The sequence below is a fragment of the Fringilla coelebs genome (genome assembly GCF_963513975.1).
Source record: "Fringilla coelebs genome assembly, chromosome: Z".
In the NCBI taxonomy this organism is placed as follows: Eukaryota; Metazoa; Chordata; class Aves; order Passeriformes; family Fringillidae; genus Fringilla; species Fringilla coelebs.
Genome location: NC_140031.1, coordinates 62,803,738 through 62,823,280, shown reverse-complemented (window position 1 = coordinate 62,823,280; position 19,543 = coordinate 62,803,738). Strand labels below are relative to the sequence as shown.

Below are 19,543 nucleotides of genomic sequence, written 5' to 3'. Positions count from 1 at the left end.
AATCTAAGTGTTTATTGTTTTCTTTTATTTCATTTTGGTATGTATGGAAGAAGTTGAAACACAGGCCTCCAGTAATTGAAGGACGTTCTCCACCAGATCGTTCTAAAATGACCATGAGAGACTTAATATACTATCTGCCAGAAAACAATCCTATGAAGTAAGTATGACTTTTGGTCTCTCTCCTTAGGTTAATACTTAAATATGGAGTGTTAGCACAGATACAGTGTTGCAGTGGTAACAAAGCTAGACTAGCTTCTAGTTTTCACATCTGCTTAATTCTAGTATAGAAGTGAGAATGGAGCTTAGTGTATTTGTTGAAATACACAAACATGAATCTGTCCCTGGTGTTGATTTATCTCTGCAGAAATACAGGCTAGTAGAATTTTTTTTTTCTAACTCTCTGCTGTGAAATTTTCAGTTGTGGCTGTTAGGGAAAATGGCCCACCAGACCCAGTGGACATAGGAAGCTAAGCATTTCTTCTGCCAGGTGCTGAAGTGCAAAATGCACTGCAAGACCCTGGTGGTATTTACATTCCACATGGATGAATGTAGTTGCTGCTGCTCCATTGACATGTTTCACTAATGCAGCTGGCTGCATAGACTGCCACAGACAGAGCAGGGCAGGGCCTTTTTCCTGCAACTACCAAAAGCAATAACATGAATAGAAGTTCAGTTATTCAAGTCCTGTTCTTTCACTAGTAGATGAGTTTTCTGGTATCATCTGTTATCAGTTGCTTCTTAATGTTTGTGTGCCTGTGTGTTTTATTTATCACTTCCCTTATTTTTTCTTTTGCGCTGAATGGTCCCCAAGGAGGTAAAAAGCAAGATGCTCTCACATTACCTGTATTCATACAATGGATTTCTACTTAAAACATAATTTTTTGTCCTTTTTTGTAAAAAAAGGGCAAAATTTACTAAGTAGTGGTGGTTGTGTATTCAATTTAGATGTGATATAAAGTACTGAAAAAAAAAAAGCTTTGTGTTTCTTTATCCATTGTGCACTAAAAGCCAGTTTCATGGAAGAAAGCAGAAATATATCTGTACAAACAATCATGTCTAGCTTTTTATGACATTCTAGATCTTCATTGGTAGAAGAAAAGAGAACAGAAAGAAGTTCTGCACTGAGTCAAATGAAAGAGTAAGTCTTGATGGTGAAGTATAGTTGGAAATTTTTCTGGTGTAAAAAGCTGCATTTCTGTGATAATACTAAAAGTGGAGGTATATTTTTTACTGTTCAGATATCAGTCTAATTTATAAAAATTGCAATTTTATGGTGGTATGGTGGTTAGAGAACATTTGCCTTTCAAAGTTAAGTTTTGCATATTTCCATTTTACAGTAGAATAAAAAGCAGGTTTCAAAGTTCACATATTGACTGTTTTCTTGATGTGTTGCATTGCTGGGTGGTTTATCAAATTGTTGAATGTCTGTTGAATGAGCAGCAATTCAAAAAACTGAACAGTATTTTTGTGTGCTGTCTTAAAAATTGTAGACAGGAAGAGAAAAGTACTCCTGATCATGAAGAAGAGGAGGAGGAGGAAGAAGAAAATGAGGAAGAGAGTCAGGATGGCCCACTTCTTGTTCCTCGTGTGAAAGTAGCAGAAGATGGTTCAATCATTCTGGATGAAGAAAGGTGACAAATTCTGTGCCTGACTCATGGACAGTACTGCATTGCAGCTCACTTTGTAAATAGAGGACTACTTTGGACAGGGATGAGTATGAGTGTATTTATGCTTGAGAGTTGAGCTACACTGACTTAGGAAACAGTGCAAGGATGTGGCAAAATGCAAACAGCAGTAGTCTGCATCTCTGTAGTGGCATACTTCATGAGAATTGTTTTTGGAGAAGGAGGTAGACAGGAAGATGACATATTTTATTACTGTGAATAAACACTGAAGATTTGTCAAACTTCCAAATATCTTCTGTTTAGCTGACTTTTTTGCTTCTCATTGTTAACATGTATCTGCTTACTGTTATTTGGTTATTTGGTGATTTGCTCCGGCTTTGCGTCTTGGCTGTTGCTGCTTTATTCTCCTGTCAGTGTTTTCAGTAACTTTGCTTAGAATATTATGTTTAAAAAGTAGATTATAAAATTTCTGAGTTCCCCAAAGATATTAACATGAAATTTATGCCAAAGTAAAAGAATTTGAAAGTACTGTAGAAGGACATTGAGAGGCTGTTATGGTTTTACAAAATAGATTTCTCATATGTTAAAAAATCTTTTTTTTTTTTTTAAAGCTACTTAATTACTTCTGTCTGTATTATCTTATAAAACAGAAAAAGCAAATTTACTTATAGAGGTGAATTAGGGTAGTGTTTTCTTGTTGCATTCTCCCATTAAATTACGTGTTAGTGTAATTATTAAAATCAATTGCACACTAGACATGCTTACTTGTGGAAAAAAAATTGAATAGCTGTCTTATAAACATCTACTATATGTTTTCTTAGCAATATTTTGAGGTGAGTCTTCTTGTGTATTTTTTTTCCCAGCTTAACTGTAGAAGTTCTAAGAACAAAAGGTCCATGTGTTGTTGAAGAAAATGATCCCATCTTTGAACGTGGCTCTACAACTACATATTCTAGCTTCAGGAAAAGTTTTTACACAAAGCCATGGTCAAATAAAGGTGAATATATTTTTGGTTTCAAGCTTTGAGTCCACAGAAAAGTTATAGTTTTCACCTGTGCTTTATACTTGACAGTTTTCATTCCCAGTGGAGTAAATGGATCTACTTACATGTCATCTCATGTAATCTCAACCCCCCACACTCTTACAACAGGCAGAGTTGTGGTATTAAAATGGCATTTTAAAAAAATTCAGTGCCTTTTAATGTGCAGGCTGCCTGTGCTTTTTTTTCTGCTGTGGATGTTTAGATGCTGAGAAAAAGCTAGTCTGCTTTACCAAGAGCATAATTTTGGGTTCTTGTTTACAGATATTTGAGTTCTCTAGGGTACGTAAGTAGGTTCTTCCAGCATGGGCAGGAATAGATTGTATAAGGTATTTCTGTGTGGACTGATTTCAGTGCAATTGGACAGCTGTGTTCTTATGAGTGGGTAGGTTGGGTTCTTCGTTACTCCTGCTGTGAATTGACTATTATCTCTAGGCTTACAACACTGTGCAAGACTTTTTACAATTGGAAACTACTTTTCACCACTATAGATGGAAAAATTATCTTCAGAATTCACTGTGGTCTCTTTGGAACGCACTCTTTTCCTATTGATAATGGAAACAGGTTTACATGATGTTTTTCTGATTTCTGTTTGTGCTTATGTCATTAATAAAAATGGACATGGACAATTTGAGGTTGGTTAGCATTGATTTACTAGGTTTAGAAAGCACACTTCACATTCTGAAGTTTTACAATAGTTTAGACAATTCTTAGATGGTTCATCAGCAAATTATTAGAGGCACCTAGGTAAAATAGCAAACGTGTTCCATGCGTACTCACCTGGACTTGCAGCTGCAGTAGACAAACCTCAAAGTTACTGACCTTATGAAAAAGAGTTCACAGGTTTGTTTTATTTCTGATAGCAAGAAGGATGTTTTAGTAAATATTTAAGTGTGTGTAATTTTGTCTTTCTTTTCCCTTATAGAAACAGACATGTTCTTTTTAGCTATCAGTATGGTAGGAACAGACTTCTCCTTGATTGGGCGGCTGTTTCCTCACAGAGCCAGAGCAGAAATTAAGGTAAAAATTAAAGCACTCAATGAAGAAATTAAACATCTGGTTTTACTCTTCTTTTTCTTATGTTCATTCCTATGCTTCCTCTATGAGTGTTGATAATTTTGGTGTGAATTTTCTCTACAGTAGTGCTTGTTTTCTGATACCTGTTTCAAGAGGTTGTAAGTATCTGAAACATTAAAATACTAGTTGAATTTCAATGAATGTACGTAGTAAATGTAGTGTCCTTAAACACACTTTGTTTTAGTTAAAGAATGCTGATAAGCCTAAATGGCTGTTTGGGGAGGGCCTTCTGTGTTACCTTTTTTGTTGTACGCAGCTGGGAAAGTCTTTGGTATTTCAAACCTTGCTCAGATTAAAAGTCAGGAAGAGGTGTAGAAAATAATGAAAAGCATATTGCTGGTAATAAGCTGTGGTAACAGATTTTATATTTAAAAATTAGTTACAAACTTCTTTGGATATGCATGTGAATTTCAACAACTGTAGTTGGTTTGTTGCACTGAAGGCTTAGCTTGAGCTGCCATTTTGTGCAAAATATTGTTGCATTTCTTGCTTAATGATAAACACAACTGTGCATTTGCTTTTAGAACAAATTCAAACGCGAGGAAAAAACTAATGGATGGAGAATAGACAAAGCTTTCAGTAAGTAAATATTCCCTACCCTACAATGAGTCATTAAATGGTAGCCATCTATTTTGATGGCATTTTCTGTGCTTTGCCTTGTTTGAATTACTTAGAAGAAAGTTTTTGCTCATAGATGAATCTAGAAGCTGTGGAATCTTAGATTTTCATAACGAGCATAGTTCCCAACAACAATCTTTAGGTTTGTTTTCTCTTTTCTGGATTTCTGCTAAATGAGATTAATATAACCTTTCTCTGTGTATTCAGCTGAAGATCATTCTTTTTATTCATGGGAATTTCTAGCACATTTATTTGTTGTCAACTGATTTGAGACTCCTTAAAGACTTACTTTGTTAATTGAATGAGGTACATATGTCCTACAGCATTATGTTCATACATTATTTGGTACTGTGGTATAGTTTATGTATTTGTCAGTCCTTAAATTTTTTGAACTACTTAGTTTTATAACTTGTTTTTTAAAGCCAAACTACTATATTCCAGTCACCTTTATATCACCTTCAGGCCCTGCTCAAGTGATATAGGAAATACGTTCAAGAACTCTCTGTTTCAATGTATATGACCATTGCTTTTTTATATTATGTCATGTATCACTGATTATTTTACAAAGATGAAACTTGAAAAATTAATCAACTTTGAAATCTGTTCTATTTCTGTGCTTTAATCTGATAGAAGAAAAACGACCCTTTGATTTTGAATTCTTTGCCCAGCTGCTTGAGAAGGTCTTAGCAGATGAGGGAAAGAGGAAGCAAAAGACTGTTAAAAGCCAGAAGCCAAAAGAAAAAAAATCTCCAAGGCCACAGAAGAAGTCAAAAGGTATTTTGAAAGAGTGCTTGAGATGTCATTACAGAGCAGTGGCCAGTAATGTGTTGCTAGCACGTAGGGCATCACATTTTCCTTCCCTGTTGTAGACAGGACAAGAAGATCTTAGCTTCATAGTGGAACTTTTTCAGATGTAGTTCACTGATGTACCGGATGGTAATAATTAGTAACAGAGCAGAAACATGGTACCGTGGTGAAAATGGTGCTGTTCCACAATCTGAAGTGCTGATATTCTAACTTACCAGTTGGTACATATCTCCGTGAATTGCTTATGAATTCACTTCTAGAATTTTTTTGGGCCAAAATCATATTTTTGGCAAACTCTTCTGAGTTGAAAGTTTCTTGCATTTAAAAGTGTCTTCTTTTTAGGTTCTGTTTCTCCTTTGATAGTAATTTAACTTCTTGAGTCTCAGGGGTATGATTATTTTCAGAGAATGATGTAAAAGTTGTTTTATCTTACTGGTCTGTTCAAAATAAGGATTGCATTTAATTACTGTTGATCCCCACTGTGTTTTACTACCTCAGTACCTGGGAAAGGACCTTTGACAGATGTGCTTTAATTAAAAGTGGTTATACTGATACCGTTTCATACATTTCTTGCTAATTTTTTGGCATTGTTCACTTGTTTGTTCCACAAGCACCTATTCTTTTCTAAGTGGTACTGTGAAACAAACAAGCGGACATCTTTTTGAAGAGGATGCTAGCTAGGAATAAAGATCTCTTAAAATTGAAGTAGTTGCTGCTTTTTTATACTCTTGGTTTTGGATGTGATTATTTGGATGTGCTTTTTTATACTCTGGTTTTGGATGTGATTAAAGTATCTCATGCATTGGGACTTAAAACCATATAGAGGAATCTTGTTTCTATAGTTCAGTGGTTGGTTAAAGGTATGTTATGCATAAAAAAATGTGAGTATGCTTTTCTACTTCTCTTGCATTTTGGAATTCTTAATTACAGAGAAATGAATTCATTTAAGATGAATAACGACAATGATGATCCATGGAGAAGGTCTTTTCATGGGGGCACTGGCACTGCGCCAGGTTCAAACCATGACACAAGGAAAAAAAAAGGGGTTAAACGGAGGATCAAGACTAAATGTCCTTAAAGTAGGGGGTTTAACTCATTAAACACAGAAAATAACTTGTTAATTATTAGCTAGATAGAATTTCCATTAGCTAGATAAAATGTCTAGCTTATGTAAGCTAGAATGATCAACTGTTAGACATTTCTTGATGAAAAATTGCTTTTGAATGGCATTCATTACATGAATGTTACCTTTCTTGTAATGGTAGCATTCTGTAACCATCATCACCTATTTCTGCAGACATATAAAAATTCTTTATATGAGTAGCAACGTCTTTTTCTCTCTGAATCCAAATGTGACTGTATAAACTGCAAAAAAGCACAGGAACAATAACTTTTACTAAACTGGCTTTACATCCCGTATTGACTTTCATGTGGTGAAGTGTTGTCCCATGTACAGAATGTGTTTTGTATTAAATGCTGATGCTTTTCTGGCAAATCAATGACTGATGTTCTCCCATCCTGCTCATACACCTGGCAGTGTATTGGTTGTGATGCATGAATACACAAATGTTTTTAGTAGAAATGCCTTTGCTGTTTGTGGCACCGGTCTATTGACCAAGAACCGTACTGTCTCAACAGCAAAAGCTGCCAGCAGAGAAGCTGCTAATGATCAAGATGAACTTCAGGAAGCTGGAATTTCTGATGCAGAAACAGAAGCAGATGGTGTGACAGCTGAGAAAGAAAATGAGGAATCTTTGGGCATTTCTGAACAAGCAGAAGAAGAGGTTGCATTAGAGCCAGCATTAGCAAAAAAGAAGAGAAAGAGGAAGAGAAAAGATGATCTTGAAGAGGACGTGGAGAATATTCCAGAAGAAGTGCCTGTTCCTTCAACAACTGCTGAAGAAGGGAAGTCCTCTAATAAAAGTAAGAGGCAAAAATGCTCACTTTGAAATGTTCAAATAGAAATTTTATAGAAAGTCTTGCAAACTTTAAAGTCAGAATTTGGTCTTTCATTTGTGTTGCTGATCTGCCTTGCAGGAGGTTGTGGAAAGATGTGTTTTAAAATCAGCTTTCATTATAAATCTAAACATACTTTGTTTTAGATGAGAATAGTTCTCTTAAATCTTAATACCACCTTTTCTAGTAGAATTTTAGTCTTATATTAACTCTTCTTCATTTGATTACCGGAATTCCAAGATGTTTCCCAGAATGTCCAAACTGATTTAATTCTTATTAATTATTAGGGAAAAAACAGATACCTGATGCAAGCAGTGATGGTGATACTACCTGTGGCGAAGAAGTGGATTGTGCTACTAAAAGAAAGCAAAATAAGACTGCTGTTACAGAGAAAGAGAGATCAGAGTGCTGTTCACCAGTGAATAAGCAAATGGAGAGAGAAGGTGGTGTCAGTTTATGCAGGTAATGTTTATATTGGAAAACTTAGGCAAAAGAAAAAAATAGCTTAAAATTTTAATATTGGTTTTATTTATTCATGATTACTACCATTTAACTGCCGCAGAATGTGCAGGTTTCTGAGAACTGTCCGGGGGTTGAGTAAGCTGTTTATGATTTATATACTCAAAATATTCTGTCCTAATGGGCTGCCCTTGCAAAATTAATGTACCTAATTACTGAAGTAATTTCTAAAAGTAATTTTTTTTTTTTAAGAGTGTTTAGGAACACCATTGTTTATCCTAACTTCTAAAATTTCTCTTGATGCACAGGTTGATAGTGTTACTAAGCTGAGTTACTATATGCTTGGAATTTTTATCTGTAATAAAATTATTCTTGTGGAAAATGAATGGTGCTTAGATTTTATTTATGCAGAATTTGGTTGAGATCCAAGCTTTTGGGTTCAGTTTTGGGCATACTTTTACTAAAAAGAAAGTGAATGCTTGTTTATTAAACTCGTTGTATGTGAAAATGGTAAAATGAAAAATTCATTATGATACTGTGAGTGCTGCCTCAGAATTTTGGGTGTTAATTTGTTGTATTTAGATGTATTGAAATTTTTTGTTATTTTATAGATATTTTCAGAAACTTCCATTTTCTTTAGTAGCTCATTAGAAGTATATGAAGGGACCGTTATTTGCCTTTGGACTCAACCTAGATTGTTACAGAAGATCAGAGGAAAAAATCATTGACATGGATTGTTTGTGTTAAAGTTTATTTTCTTAAACAACATGACTAAAACATTCAGATGAGATTTATACATCATCTTATAATTGCAGTGCAAAAGTACAAAAGTTGCTTTAAAGCTCATCATCTGCAAATACTCTTACAATTTCATGAGATTCTCCGAAACATGGGTAGTTATTTAGTGGTAAAATTGCGTTGTTTTTCTGTGCAACTTTCTCTGTCTGTAAGCAGAAACACCTTTTTTTTCTACAAGTACATTAACGTTCCTGTATGCTTTTGTTTATTTCAGCCTTGAAGATAGCAATGATGTTATACTAGAATCAGAGCCTGCCAAATTGAGAAGCAGAGATATTAGAGATGATCCATCACAGGAAAGCCAGATTCCAGAGTTACCCGTTTCAAATATTAAAAGCAAAGAAACAGAATGTGTAGAAACTACAGAATCAAAGGTATTAGTATTTTTTATGTAGTTCATCTCAAGATATTGACCTTGATCTTTAAAAGTGGTTTGTAAATCAAAGCCATTTTTGGATTGCTTTTGTGATGTTTTCACCATCAAGTGGAAAACAATCAACAGGCCTAAGAAAATCATCAAAATTTAAATAATGTCATTTCTTGTGGGCTTGATGGGCTGTCCATTAACCTAAATGTATTCAGAGAGTATACTGTGCATGCCTAACTTACCTCATAGACAATTTAAACAGCTGAGCAGTTGAATAGTTCAAAAGTGAATGACTAGAATATGAATAGCTAGGCCTTGGAGCAGGATTTTGCTGGCATATGTTTACTGGCATGGTGTTGGAAACTGGTTTGAGTGGAACGCACACTGCTTCATGAATGATCTGGGTGATGGAGCAGAGTGTAACCTCAGCAAGTTGGCAGATCAGGCAAATCTAGAAGAAGTGCTTCCCAAGGACACAGACAGCCAAAGGTTATACTGGCCTCCAGAGGGACCTGGCGAGGCTGGAGAATTGGGCTACGGGAACCTCAGGAAGTTCAGCATGGGGAGATGCAAAGTCCTGCACCAGGCGAAGAACAACCCAAGGCACCAGTGCATGCTGCAAGCCACCCGTATGGAAAGCAGCTTTGCAGAAAAGAACCCAACTGTCCTGGTGGTCTCTGAGCTGAACGTGAACCAGGAAAGTGCTGTGGCTGCAGACACAGTTAGTGGTGACCTGGGCTGCAGCAGGAGAAGTGTTGGCAGCAGGCCAGGGGAGGGGATCCTTGCCTCTTGCTCAGCACTGATGAAGCCACACCTGGAGGACTGACCAGTCTGGGCTCCCTGGTAGGAGAGACCTGGATGCACTGGAGACAGCCCCTCAAAGGGTCACACCGATGGTAAAGGGCTGGAAGCATCTCTCCTATGACAAAAAGCTGGAGGAGCAGGAACTGTTCAACCTGGAGAGAAGGCTCAGGGGGAGCCTTCTCTGAAGGATCTGAAGAGATCCCTCTTCAACAGTTTCACAAAAACCCAAGGGGAAGGTGCAAACAGGACAGAGCCAGGCTCTTTCCAGGCATGCCCAGTGACGGGACAAGAGACAACAGGCAAACAGTGCAAGACAGGAGGCTCACTCCGAGCACCAGGAAATCCTGTTTCACTGGGAGGGTTACCAAGCATTGGCACAGGCTGCCCAGAGAGACTGTGGAGTCTCTATCCTTGCCAAGACTGAGAAGCTGTCTGGACACAGTAATGGACAACCAGCTCCAGATGCCTTGATGTATTGGTTTTACATGGCCTGGTTTTGGTAGCAAGGGGCTAGAGGGGTGGCTTCTGTGAGAAGTTGCTGGAAGCTTCTTCCATGCCCAGTAGAACCAATCCCTGGTGGCTCCAGAGATGAACATGCCACTGGCCAAGGCTGGGCCAATTAGAAATGATGGTAACCCCTCTGTGATAACATGCTTGAGAAGAATTCAAAACAAAAAGAGGTTGCAGAGCTGTAATTGTAACCAGAGAGGAGCAGAGAGAGAACTTGTGAGAAGAACAACTCTGCAGACATCAAAGTCAGTGGAGAAGGAGGGACAGGAGCTGCACTGGAGCTGAGATTCCCCTGCAGCCCGTGGTGCAGCCCATGGTGATGCAGCTGTGCCCCTGCAGCCCATGGGGGTCCATGGGGGATGCAGAGATCCACCCACAGCCCATGGAGCTGCCCATGCTGGAGCAGGTGGATGCCTGGAGGAGGCTGTGATCCTGTGGGAGACTCAGTGGGGAGAGGGGCCCTGCCCCGAGGCTGGAGCAGCCTGTCCTTGGAGCACTGCACCCCGTGGGAAGAGAGCCACACCACAGCAGTTTGAGGGGGGCTGATGCCCATGAGATGGAGCCACGTCAGAGAAGCTCATGGAGAGCTGCCTCCCATGGGAGGGACCCCAGGTGCAGCAGGAGAACAACTCCTCTCCCTGAGCAGCGGGAGCAGCCTCGGGTGATGAACTGACCATAGCCCCCATTCCCTGTTCTCTTGCACTGCTGGGGTAGGAGGTAGAGCTGGAAGGAGGGAGGGGTGGGGGGAAGGTATTCTTAAGGATTTCTTTTACTTCTCATTATCCTGCTCTGATTTTGTTAGTAATAAATTCATTTCATATTTCTAAGTTGAGACTGTTTTGCCTCTGATTGTATTTAGTGAGCAATCCCTCTCCTGGTCCTTATCTCCAGCTGTGAACCCTGCGTAATTTTTCTCTTGTCTGTCCAGCTGCAGAGAGGAGTGAGTGAGCAGTTTTGGTGGATGCCTGGCATCTGGCCCAGGTTAACCCACTACACTTGATCAGGGGGGTTGGACCAGAGGACCTCTAGCAGACCCTTTCACTCTCAACCACTGTGGCAATCTTTTCTGCGTTTTGTTACCTTACAGTAGGAGGTTATCTAAGTTTATTGTTTCTTTTCTACTTTTCTCCCTCAGAGTGAAGATACACATCACTCTCAAAAATCAGATGAAAAGCAGAGTGCATCAGAATGTGGTTCACAGGCTGAAATCCTGTAAGTAGAACTACTTTACTTTGTGGTGGCACGTGAAGTAAACCTGTATCCACTCAATTTGAATATAATTCCAATTGATCATAGCAGGTTGAACCAGTCAGCAGATCGTGATGACTTGTTTTCTGTATTCAGTGAAGCTTTTTGGTAGAAGTTTTGATTACTCAGTAGCAGCGCATTAGCTAAGATTTAAATGGTAGATAGGAATAGGGAGAAAGACTTAGCTAGAATTTGAGAAAAAAACCCTAGCCTTTCTACAGCCAGCAAGAGCAAGAGAATGACAAAATTCTGCCATAAAAAAAAGCTTGGCTGTGAAATTTAATTTTTGTTTTTTTAATAGAAGAGCTTCACTGAATTCTTTACCATTCATAGCTGTCCATCAGAGCTTATTAGCTGTACATGTCATGTGTATGGTGTATTTCTTCTTTACTATTTGGAAACTATTCCTCTTCAGAACTTGGTGCAAGCTTCTGAAATAGAAGATACTCCAAAATGTCTCTGTCTTATCTGTACTCCTTTATGAAGTTAATTTTGGTGACTGTTTCTTGTACTGAGAAAACATATATGAAGCAGTCTGTGCCTAAGGTTTCCATTTTTGCATAATCATCAACTTCTTATTTCATTATACAGTTTTTAAAAGGTGATTTAGAGATGGGGTACTAGTTAATGCTAAGTTGGTTTTCATACTTCTGTCTTTCCCTTTTTGAAGGGCAGCACACTCTTACGATAAAGACTGTCAAAGCTTTATTTGTCCTGTTCTAGGGAGAATATAGGAAAAGGTAGTAGTTCCCAATCTGAAGATTATTGATAAGATGTAGGGCTGTGTCAGTGTGTGAATCCCAGGACATGCCATTGCAGTGGTTAAGGACAAAGAAAGTGATGTACGTACCCCATTCTTCAGTAAGATGTGGATGCTGGCAGTAGGACAAGGTATATGAAAAATGTTCGGTTTTCCGTGACTGAGATAGCTTTCCAAGGGGATGGGGGGACAGAAGAGGTGGATGCAAAACATTGTATATAGGGCATATTTATATTGTTTCTATATAAAATTGTTTCTATATGAATTGTGAATCCCGAGGAGAAAAAATATTCCTATTTATTTAACAACAGGAAATACTTCCTTAAAGTATTTTGAAGTAGATTCCACTGAAAGCCAGCAAAGTTAAAGTTTATTTGATGCACTTTTTTTAACTTTGTAGCATGTCTTCTAATATCAGAAAAATGCAATGTGTTTTTTTTTCTGTTTATTGTCTTGCTGCATGCAGTGTCTTGACCCATGCAGTCTGTGAAGCTCTTGAAGTACATCTTGAACCATATAAGACTTAAATTTTCTCTTTGGTAATAATGTATACTACCTTTCTTTATATCTTAAGGAAAACTGAAAAGTCAGATAGAAGGCGCTTGCAAAGACCTAAACCAAATTTAGTGAGATCATCTGGAAGGAGGGAGACAGCAACACAAGACAAAATAGAAGCCCAAACTTCTTCTCCAGCCCTTGCAAATGCAGGTGAAAAGGTCAGAAAGAAGAATTTTACTTAGTATGTTGTTCTTGATGCTGCATCTGTTTTGCTCAATGGGGATACTGTGGGCCAGCCACAGAAATAATATTTTTGGAACTCCTACTATGATACTTGCACACTTGTCAAAGAGTAATATTTCTTGCCTCAATTCCAGTGCTCTGAAGAGGAGAGTAGAAGAAAACATAATGAAGCCATAGGAGTAGAAAACAGGGATTTGGATACTGCATCTCAGTAAGTATTGAGATCACTTTTCCAGTCTCCTGATATGAACTGAGTGTAACTGTTAATTTATTTATAGTTCTCCTTGGAAAAGATAGCAGTAACTGTGAAGCTTTAATGTAAATTTCAAAATTGACTTTAGCATGTTTTTGGATGATATCAGGTGGTACTAAGGTAGAAGGTATATACTTCTTTTCTGGGAAGTTGATGAAGCGTTGAAGTACCAGCAATGTCTGTAATTTGATATGGGGAGAGTGATAACTATGGCTTTGCTTTCCTGCCAACCTGAGTTATCAGGTAATGGCTCTGCTTCTGGCACTTGCAGTCTAGTGATATGCAGTCTAGTTAAATTCCTCACCTATGTGACAAATTAATCTCTTTTTAATACATAGGTAAATTGAGTTTTCATGCGTTGTAAGACTAAACAAAGCTTTTTTTTATGTGAAGCAACTTGCATAAGTTTGGGCAAATCTTTCTGAAGACCACAAAATTCAAGTAAAGAAATCTGTGCAAGACTAGACTGTATGGTATTTTTTGGCTTGAATGTTATGGAGTAAATGTTGCTATTGTGTATCCTTTGTGTAGAGAACCTGAAAAGACTGCAATTGCAAAGACAGTAGTTAGAGGATATCGACAAAGATTTAAACCTAATGTTACAAGAGCATCTGGAAGGAAAGAAGAGCCTGAAAAACATGCAGGAAATGATAAAACATCCCAGCCTAAGGGGGAAACTGAGAAGGTATTTAATAAAGTAACGTAACTGAAGATAATAAGTTGCTGGAAACAACAGTAATGTTATCTTTTTTTCTTTACCTCTTTTGCTCCTGAGTGTGAACAGGAATTAGCCACTTACTTAACTTGCTTTTAGTGGTACTGTGGTATTGTTTAGTAACCTCAGCTGTGGTGAGAGGTTGTTACACAAACAGTAGATACCAATAGTCTTTCATGTCCTGCAGCAAATACAACTTCAGGTGTTTGCTGTAGTTTTTACTGCACCTGTCTGACTGAGAAATTTATCCTGTAATTGTTTGTGTGTCATAAGCAATCTATTTTGTCTCCTCTTATGAACAGTTACTTGTTCAGTTAGGTGATGCTGTACTTTATGAATGTAAGACAGTTCATGTCATAATACTCTGTTTTTATTCAGAATAATGACCAAGGTAATAGATCTGATGATACCTGTGAAGATACTGCAGAAAAAGATGACAAAGTCCTGGAGACAATGTCTCAGTAAGTATGAGAAAAATAAGAAGATAAGCACTGCCATCCTGCAACTTAGCATTCTTGTCACTTCTGGTAGTATTTTGTAGTGTGGTAATTATAGAAGTTTTTGAAGAAACTTCTGGACTAAAGAAATTGAGGGCAAAATAGGAATCTTCATTAATTTATGAAACATATATTAAGCATTTTCATTTTTAAAGTTGTACTTTTAAATTATAAGTCATAGTAAGTGTAAAAAAGCTCAAACTTTAGTCCCTCAAAAACTAAAACAAGTCTCAGCTACTCACTTTTAATACTAAAATACATCCATTTCAGTGGTTAAGTATTTAAAAAATAGGAGTAAGTGTTCTTAAAGTGTAGTTAAGTGTTAGATGTCAAATAAGAGGAAGAAAAAATTTCAATATGTGGGCAATGTAATGCACATATTTATTAAGTGTTGCATTTTTCTTCAGTGAAGTGGCAGCTGTAGTAAAAGGAATAATATGTTTTATAGAAGAGATTGTAAAAAGTAAAAACTGAAAACAGCCAACTTTCCCCCAAATACTCCCCCACAAAAAAATTCCCAAAACAGCCTAAACCAAGAACAGAAATAAAAATCCAAACCCTCAAGCTTGTCTTTTAAAGGGAGATACTTGAGGAGGATCGATGAAGATAAACTGGGTGTGATAATCTGCCAGAAAAAAATTTTCAGTTACGTCTTTCATTAACCTACTCTGCGACTTGATGCTCAGTGTAAAAAGTTGTAGAAGAATCTGACCATTCCTGTAATTCACTCCTGATACTTTCACATTTGTAAGATAAAAGAGTTATTTGTTTTCTGAATTCTCTAAAGAAAAACTATGAATATTTACATATTTTTAAACTCTTTATTAAATTAGGTACATCTGTCTCTAGACTAGGTAGGAAAACAAAGAGGTCTATTATGGATCAGAAAAAGGTCTCTCTAGTGTCATATCCTCTTACAAATGGGAAGAGGAAAATAGCAGGGCAAACATAAGTTTTAAAACTCAGTCCCTAGTAGATACACCTCCAATTGTATTCTTTCTAACCATTTTAGGTAAGTGAATATTAATAACTATTTAAAAGAAAGGGGGAAAAAAAATCATCTGTTCTCCAAGTCTCCTCCCACTTTCAGATGTGGTATGTAGGGATCATGTATGTTTTTCCAGGTCTAATGAAACAGCTGGTTTAAAAGAAGATGGCAAACAGATTGTTTTAAATCAAACACCTCTAAAAAGAGGTAGAATACAGAGACCAAAACCAAATCTAGGAAGAACTCTTGCAAGGCAGAAAGAAGTGATAGATGAAAAAGATCCTGAAGAGGAGATGACGGAAGGTGGAGAAGCAGAAAAAGGTGTCACACACCATCGAGATGAAAACAATGATCCCTGCCTCAAAAGTGTAAGTTTCTTGAGCAATTGCTTGTGCACGCTGTTTTGTTGGGTCCTTAATAGAAGCCTTGGTAACAAAGACCTAGGTACATACTCCATAATTTGTAGGAATAGGCTTTGCATGCTTTATTTATTATTTCAGAATAAACTAAATTTTTAGTCATAAAATTTCATCATTTTTGCACTTGGTTATTGTTTTCCATGGTGTTAGGTTTAAGCACAATCAGCACCCAAGTACCAGTACTGCTGGTGGGGCAGCTCACTTGCTCACTGCCCCACCAGCAGTACTAGAGACAGAAGTGGAAGGGTAAAAGGTAGAAAACAGGGGCTGAGACAAATCCTTGAGTGCTGGATAATCCTGAGTAAGGTTTAGTTGGGAAAGCAGAAGTTACCCTCATGTGCAGAGCATAACCAGAAACTCTTCTACTACTTCCCATGAACAGGCAGGTGTTCAGTCACCTCCAGGGGAGCCAGACTTCATCACATAATGGTTACTTGGGAAGACAAAAGCCACTTCCCCCACTTTGTATGCTGAGGTGCCTGTCCATGCCTCAGAAGGACGTGCAATATCCCTTTGGTCAGTTTGGGTTACCTGTCCTGACTGTGTCCGCTCTCATCCTTCCATGCCTCCTCAACTTCCTCTCCAGCTTGGCAATATGAAAAGCAGAAAGGCCTTGGCTCTGTGTAAGCCCTGCTCAGCAATAATTAAAACATCTCTGTATTATCAACCCTGTGTGCAGCATAAACTCAAACCACAGCCCCATACTTAATACTGTGAAAGAAAGCTAACTCTACCCTAGTCAAAACCAGCATACATGGAAATGGAATATATCTGACTTGGTTGTATTGTGATACCAGATCTGAAAAGAAAAATGCAAAGAAAAAATGCCTTGGAAGATTAACCACTTAAAAGAGAAAATATAAAGAAAAAGAACTTTTATAGTAGACACTGATATTAGTTGGATGACAAGAAGCAAGAGAAATCTTAGTATTTCTGTAGAAAATGTTTAAACTTTCTCATTTTCTTCCTGCTCTCCTAGAAGAGGAATTGAGTAAATATTTCATCTTAACAGAGTGGAACTTTTATTCATTTTAGGATTTAACAGTTCATGAAGGCACTCAGCCATCCAGTGTGACGTTAGAAGATTCTGAGATTTCTGCAGATTCTGAGATGAACTCAAATACAAGACAGTGTTTCCAAGAAAAGTCCTCAGAAGCAGAAAGCAAGGAAAGGGAAAAGGGATTGTCAGATGTCTCCAAACAGGTTTCAGATTCTAGTACAGGGTAAGGTTATTTCATTTCATTTGAGAGAAGGAATGGTTTGAAGCTATCAGTATCTCTAGGTATTATACCGTATTACATTCAACTCTGGCATTGGAAACAGGTTTTATATATATAAAGAAGTATTTAATCAAGACAATACTAGACTTTAACTAACAGAACCCCAAGAGCTTGAAGGCATTAAATTGATATGCTGTTGGATGTTAATTTGATCTTTGGACTATTCGCCTAATTTTCAAAAAAATGTACTTTTCTAATGTTCAGTCCCTGTGATTGTCTTCTCCATGTTGGTCTCTACAGTGCATCCTAGTGTGCTTATAAAGATCCTTGAGTACAGGGTCTGGTTTCCTATTAAAGTGCCTCTTAAAAAAAATAATCAACCACAGGTATTCTGTAAGTCTTCTAGGTAGTTTTAAACATGATTTGTTTAAAAATCATTTGTAAAATGTATGTATCATGGTAAAATGTCTCAACTTGTCTTCTAGGTCTCAAGTGGGAGTGGCAGTTAACTTCTTTGCATACCTATTTATAAGATACAGAGGCGTTTAGTGATGATCACTCTGTTTTTATTGGATCATTTTCATGTCACTAATGTTATTGCTGTGAGAGCTGTATACAAGGATGCCATATTGTCCCATGCCTTTGATTGTTCTTTTGCTTGTTTTTGCAGGAAATCTCATTCTCAGAAGGAAGAGGAGAAAACTGTTGTATCATCAGCTTGTCTACTGAGGACGCGATTCCAGAGACCAAAGCCAAATTTAAGAGCAACTAGTAGAAAGGAAGTTCTGGATGTAAATAGTAAAGGTGCATCACAGAAAGATACCAAGGAGGAAAAAAGTTTGACACAGTGTGATAGTGAATGTAGCATCCCTCCTGACACAGATGTAAGGCTTTTGTTTTTTTCTTTTAGTTATATGTGAGCTTTTGGTTTTGTGAAATGAAGTACTGATGATTTTAAAAAACACAAAGTTAACTTTTTAAAACAATTTTTTCAAAAGCTTAAATTTTCTACCTTATAACTTGTGTACTTTTCACTTGGTCATATGTGAGGAGAAGATGACTAATCTCTTGTTAGGTGTCCAGATGTCTTTGTGACCCAAAGTGGCATTATAGAGATGACAGGGAAGAAAGAAGAAGTATTAATAGAAGATGGCACAGATTTCAGGCTTTTTTGTCTTAAATTAAAAAGTGTGTATTTGTCCTGGAAAGACTGGGAAATCATTAGTGAGCAGTTACAGAGGAGTTTGTAGGAGAGTGCAAAAAAACTCCGAGTTTTTCAGAGAGTGGTGAGTACCAAACTTCATAGACATCATAAAGTCTCATTTTGGTTTATTATTACAGCTTTTTCTGGTTCTTGTGTTTACATTTTTCAGAAAACAGGAAAATGTGAAGTCTTAAATGCACTAGAATCCTTGGGAAAGGAGAAGTCAGTTTCCTCTCAGGAGGTTTCTGAGAGGCCAAGTTATAAGTCCCCAAAAACATTTTCAAGATCAGAGGATGGTGAACTGGAGTTCTGCCTATCTGAAATTAGCCAAGATGACATTTCTACTACTATTGCAGGGTAAGGGCTTATCTGCTTTTGATCCTTGACTATAACAATAAAAGAATTTTACAGGGAAATCATTGTGCCTGTGGATTGCCATCTGGCAAACATAGTGTAATGAAAATCCTGCACAAAATTTCCATTCTCATAGTTTAACACCAGTGATAATACAATTTCAGTAGCTTCTGTGCTAAGGATGACATTAATGAGCATTCACTTTATAACTGTTTCATCATCTGAAAGACTGGATTCGTTTCATGTAAATACTAGTTTGCTTATCAGAGAAACCATGTGAAAACTGCTTTGGTTTTATAGTAACAAGTAGTCAGTAAATCAGTACCTTCAGTGAGTTAGTTAATTCTGTTGTTGGAAGTGTTTAGAAGACTGGTGCTTCAAAATTTTTGCTGGAACAAATTGTTGTTTGTAATTTAAACTCAGCTGAACTTTTAGTTCACAAGATTTCTTCTCAAAATTCAGTGTTTTTGCTGTGTAATACTAATGGACCTGTGTTTGTGTTTATACTAAGTTTTGGATTATTTTTTCTATCTTAACTTTGCATTGATGACGCAAACAGCACTCAAGAAGAACATCAATATGCACCTCTTTTGCCTATCCAGCTGGCACAGAACAAGAGGTACAAGCCAAACTTGGTAAGAACTGTTGGAAAGAAGGACTTACAAATATCAGAAAATGAGAGCAAGAAAAAGCCTGAAGCAGAGCAAAAAGATGAGTTTGACAATACTGTCATGGTAAGCCTTAATAAGAGTAAGGCTTTGCCTTCAAAGTTGGTTTGAAGTGCATGTTCACTTTTATGAAGTGAAATGAAAACGTAGAAGTTGCATTGCCTGAAGCTGAGACTATATTAAATAAAAAAAAATCCCCAACCCTGGTAAGTTGAGGTATTGTAGGTATGAAATCAGTAAGGTCTACAACTTGAAGTAGTAATTATTTTTTTACAAATTATCTGCTTTTGGTTGAATTGCAGGACGGGAAAAAAATGCACATTTACACAAACTCTACAATAAAAATGCAGAAGAATTACCTTTTTTTTCCTCCTTTCATCTTTCCTGTTTGGATGAACCAAGTCTGTGTTGGGCAA

The 19,543-nt window shown here is 37.3% G+C and overlaps 1 protein-coding gene across 1 annotated transcript in view; it reads left to right on the top strand.

Moving 5' to 3' along the window:
- BDP1 (BDP1 general transcription factor IIIB subunit) overlaps nucleotides 1–19,543 on the top strand; it is a 52,475-nt gene that overhangs the window by 5,737 nt on the left and 27,195 nt on the right. Inside the window, exons 3-22 of the mRNA XM_084225908.1 lie at nucleotides 51–157; nucleotides 1,079–1,138; nucleotides 1,491–1,631; nucleotides 2,489–2,622; nucleotides 3,590–3,684; nucleotides 4,266–4,320; nucleotides 4,990–5,133; nucleotides 6,805–7,089; nucleotides 7,410–7,584; nucleotides 8,594–8,753; nucleotides 11,196–11,272; nucleotides 12,643–12,784; nucleotides 12,944–13,020; nucleotides 13,594–13,747; nucleotides 14,156–14,238; nucleotides 15,399–15,630; nucleotides 16,717–16,904; nucleotides 17,572–17,785; nucleotides 18,275–18,462; nucleotides 19,019–19,193. Of these exons, the coding sequence (XP_084082034.1) occupies nucleotides 51–157; nucleotides 1,079–1,138; nucleotides 1,491–1,631; nucleotides 2,489–2,622; nucleotides 3,590–3,684; nucleotides 4,266–4,320; nucleotides 4,990–5,133; nucleotides 6,805–7,089; nucleotides 7,410–7,584; nucleotides 8,594–8,753; nucleotides 11,196–11,272; nucleotides 12,643–12,784; nucleotides 12,944–13,020; nucleotides 13,594–13,747; nucleotides 14,156–14,238; nucleotides 15,399–15,630; nucleotides 16,717–16,904; nucleotides 17,572–17,785; nucleotides 18,275–18,462; nucleotides 19,019–19,193 (2,886 nt within the window). The remainder of the gene's footprint in view (nucleotides 1–50; nucleotides 158–1,078; nucleotides 1,139–1,490; nucleotides 1,632–2,488; nucleotides 2,623–3,589; nucleotides 3,685–4,265; nucleotides 4,321–4,989; nucleotides 5,134–6,804; nucleotides 7,090–7,409; nucleotides 7,585–8,593; nucleotides 8,754–11,195; nucleotides 11,273–12,642; nucleotides 12,785–12,943; nucleotides 13,021–13,593; nucleotides 13,748–14,155; nucleotides 14,239–15,398; nucleotides 15,631–16,716; nucleotides 16,905–17,571; nucleotides 17,786–18,274; nucleotides 18,463–19,018; nucleotides 19,194–19,543) is intronic.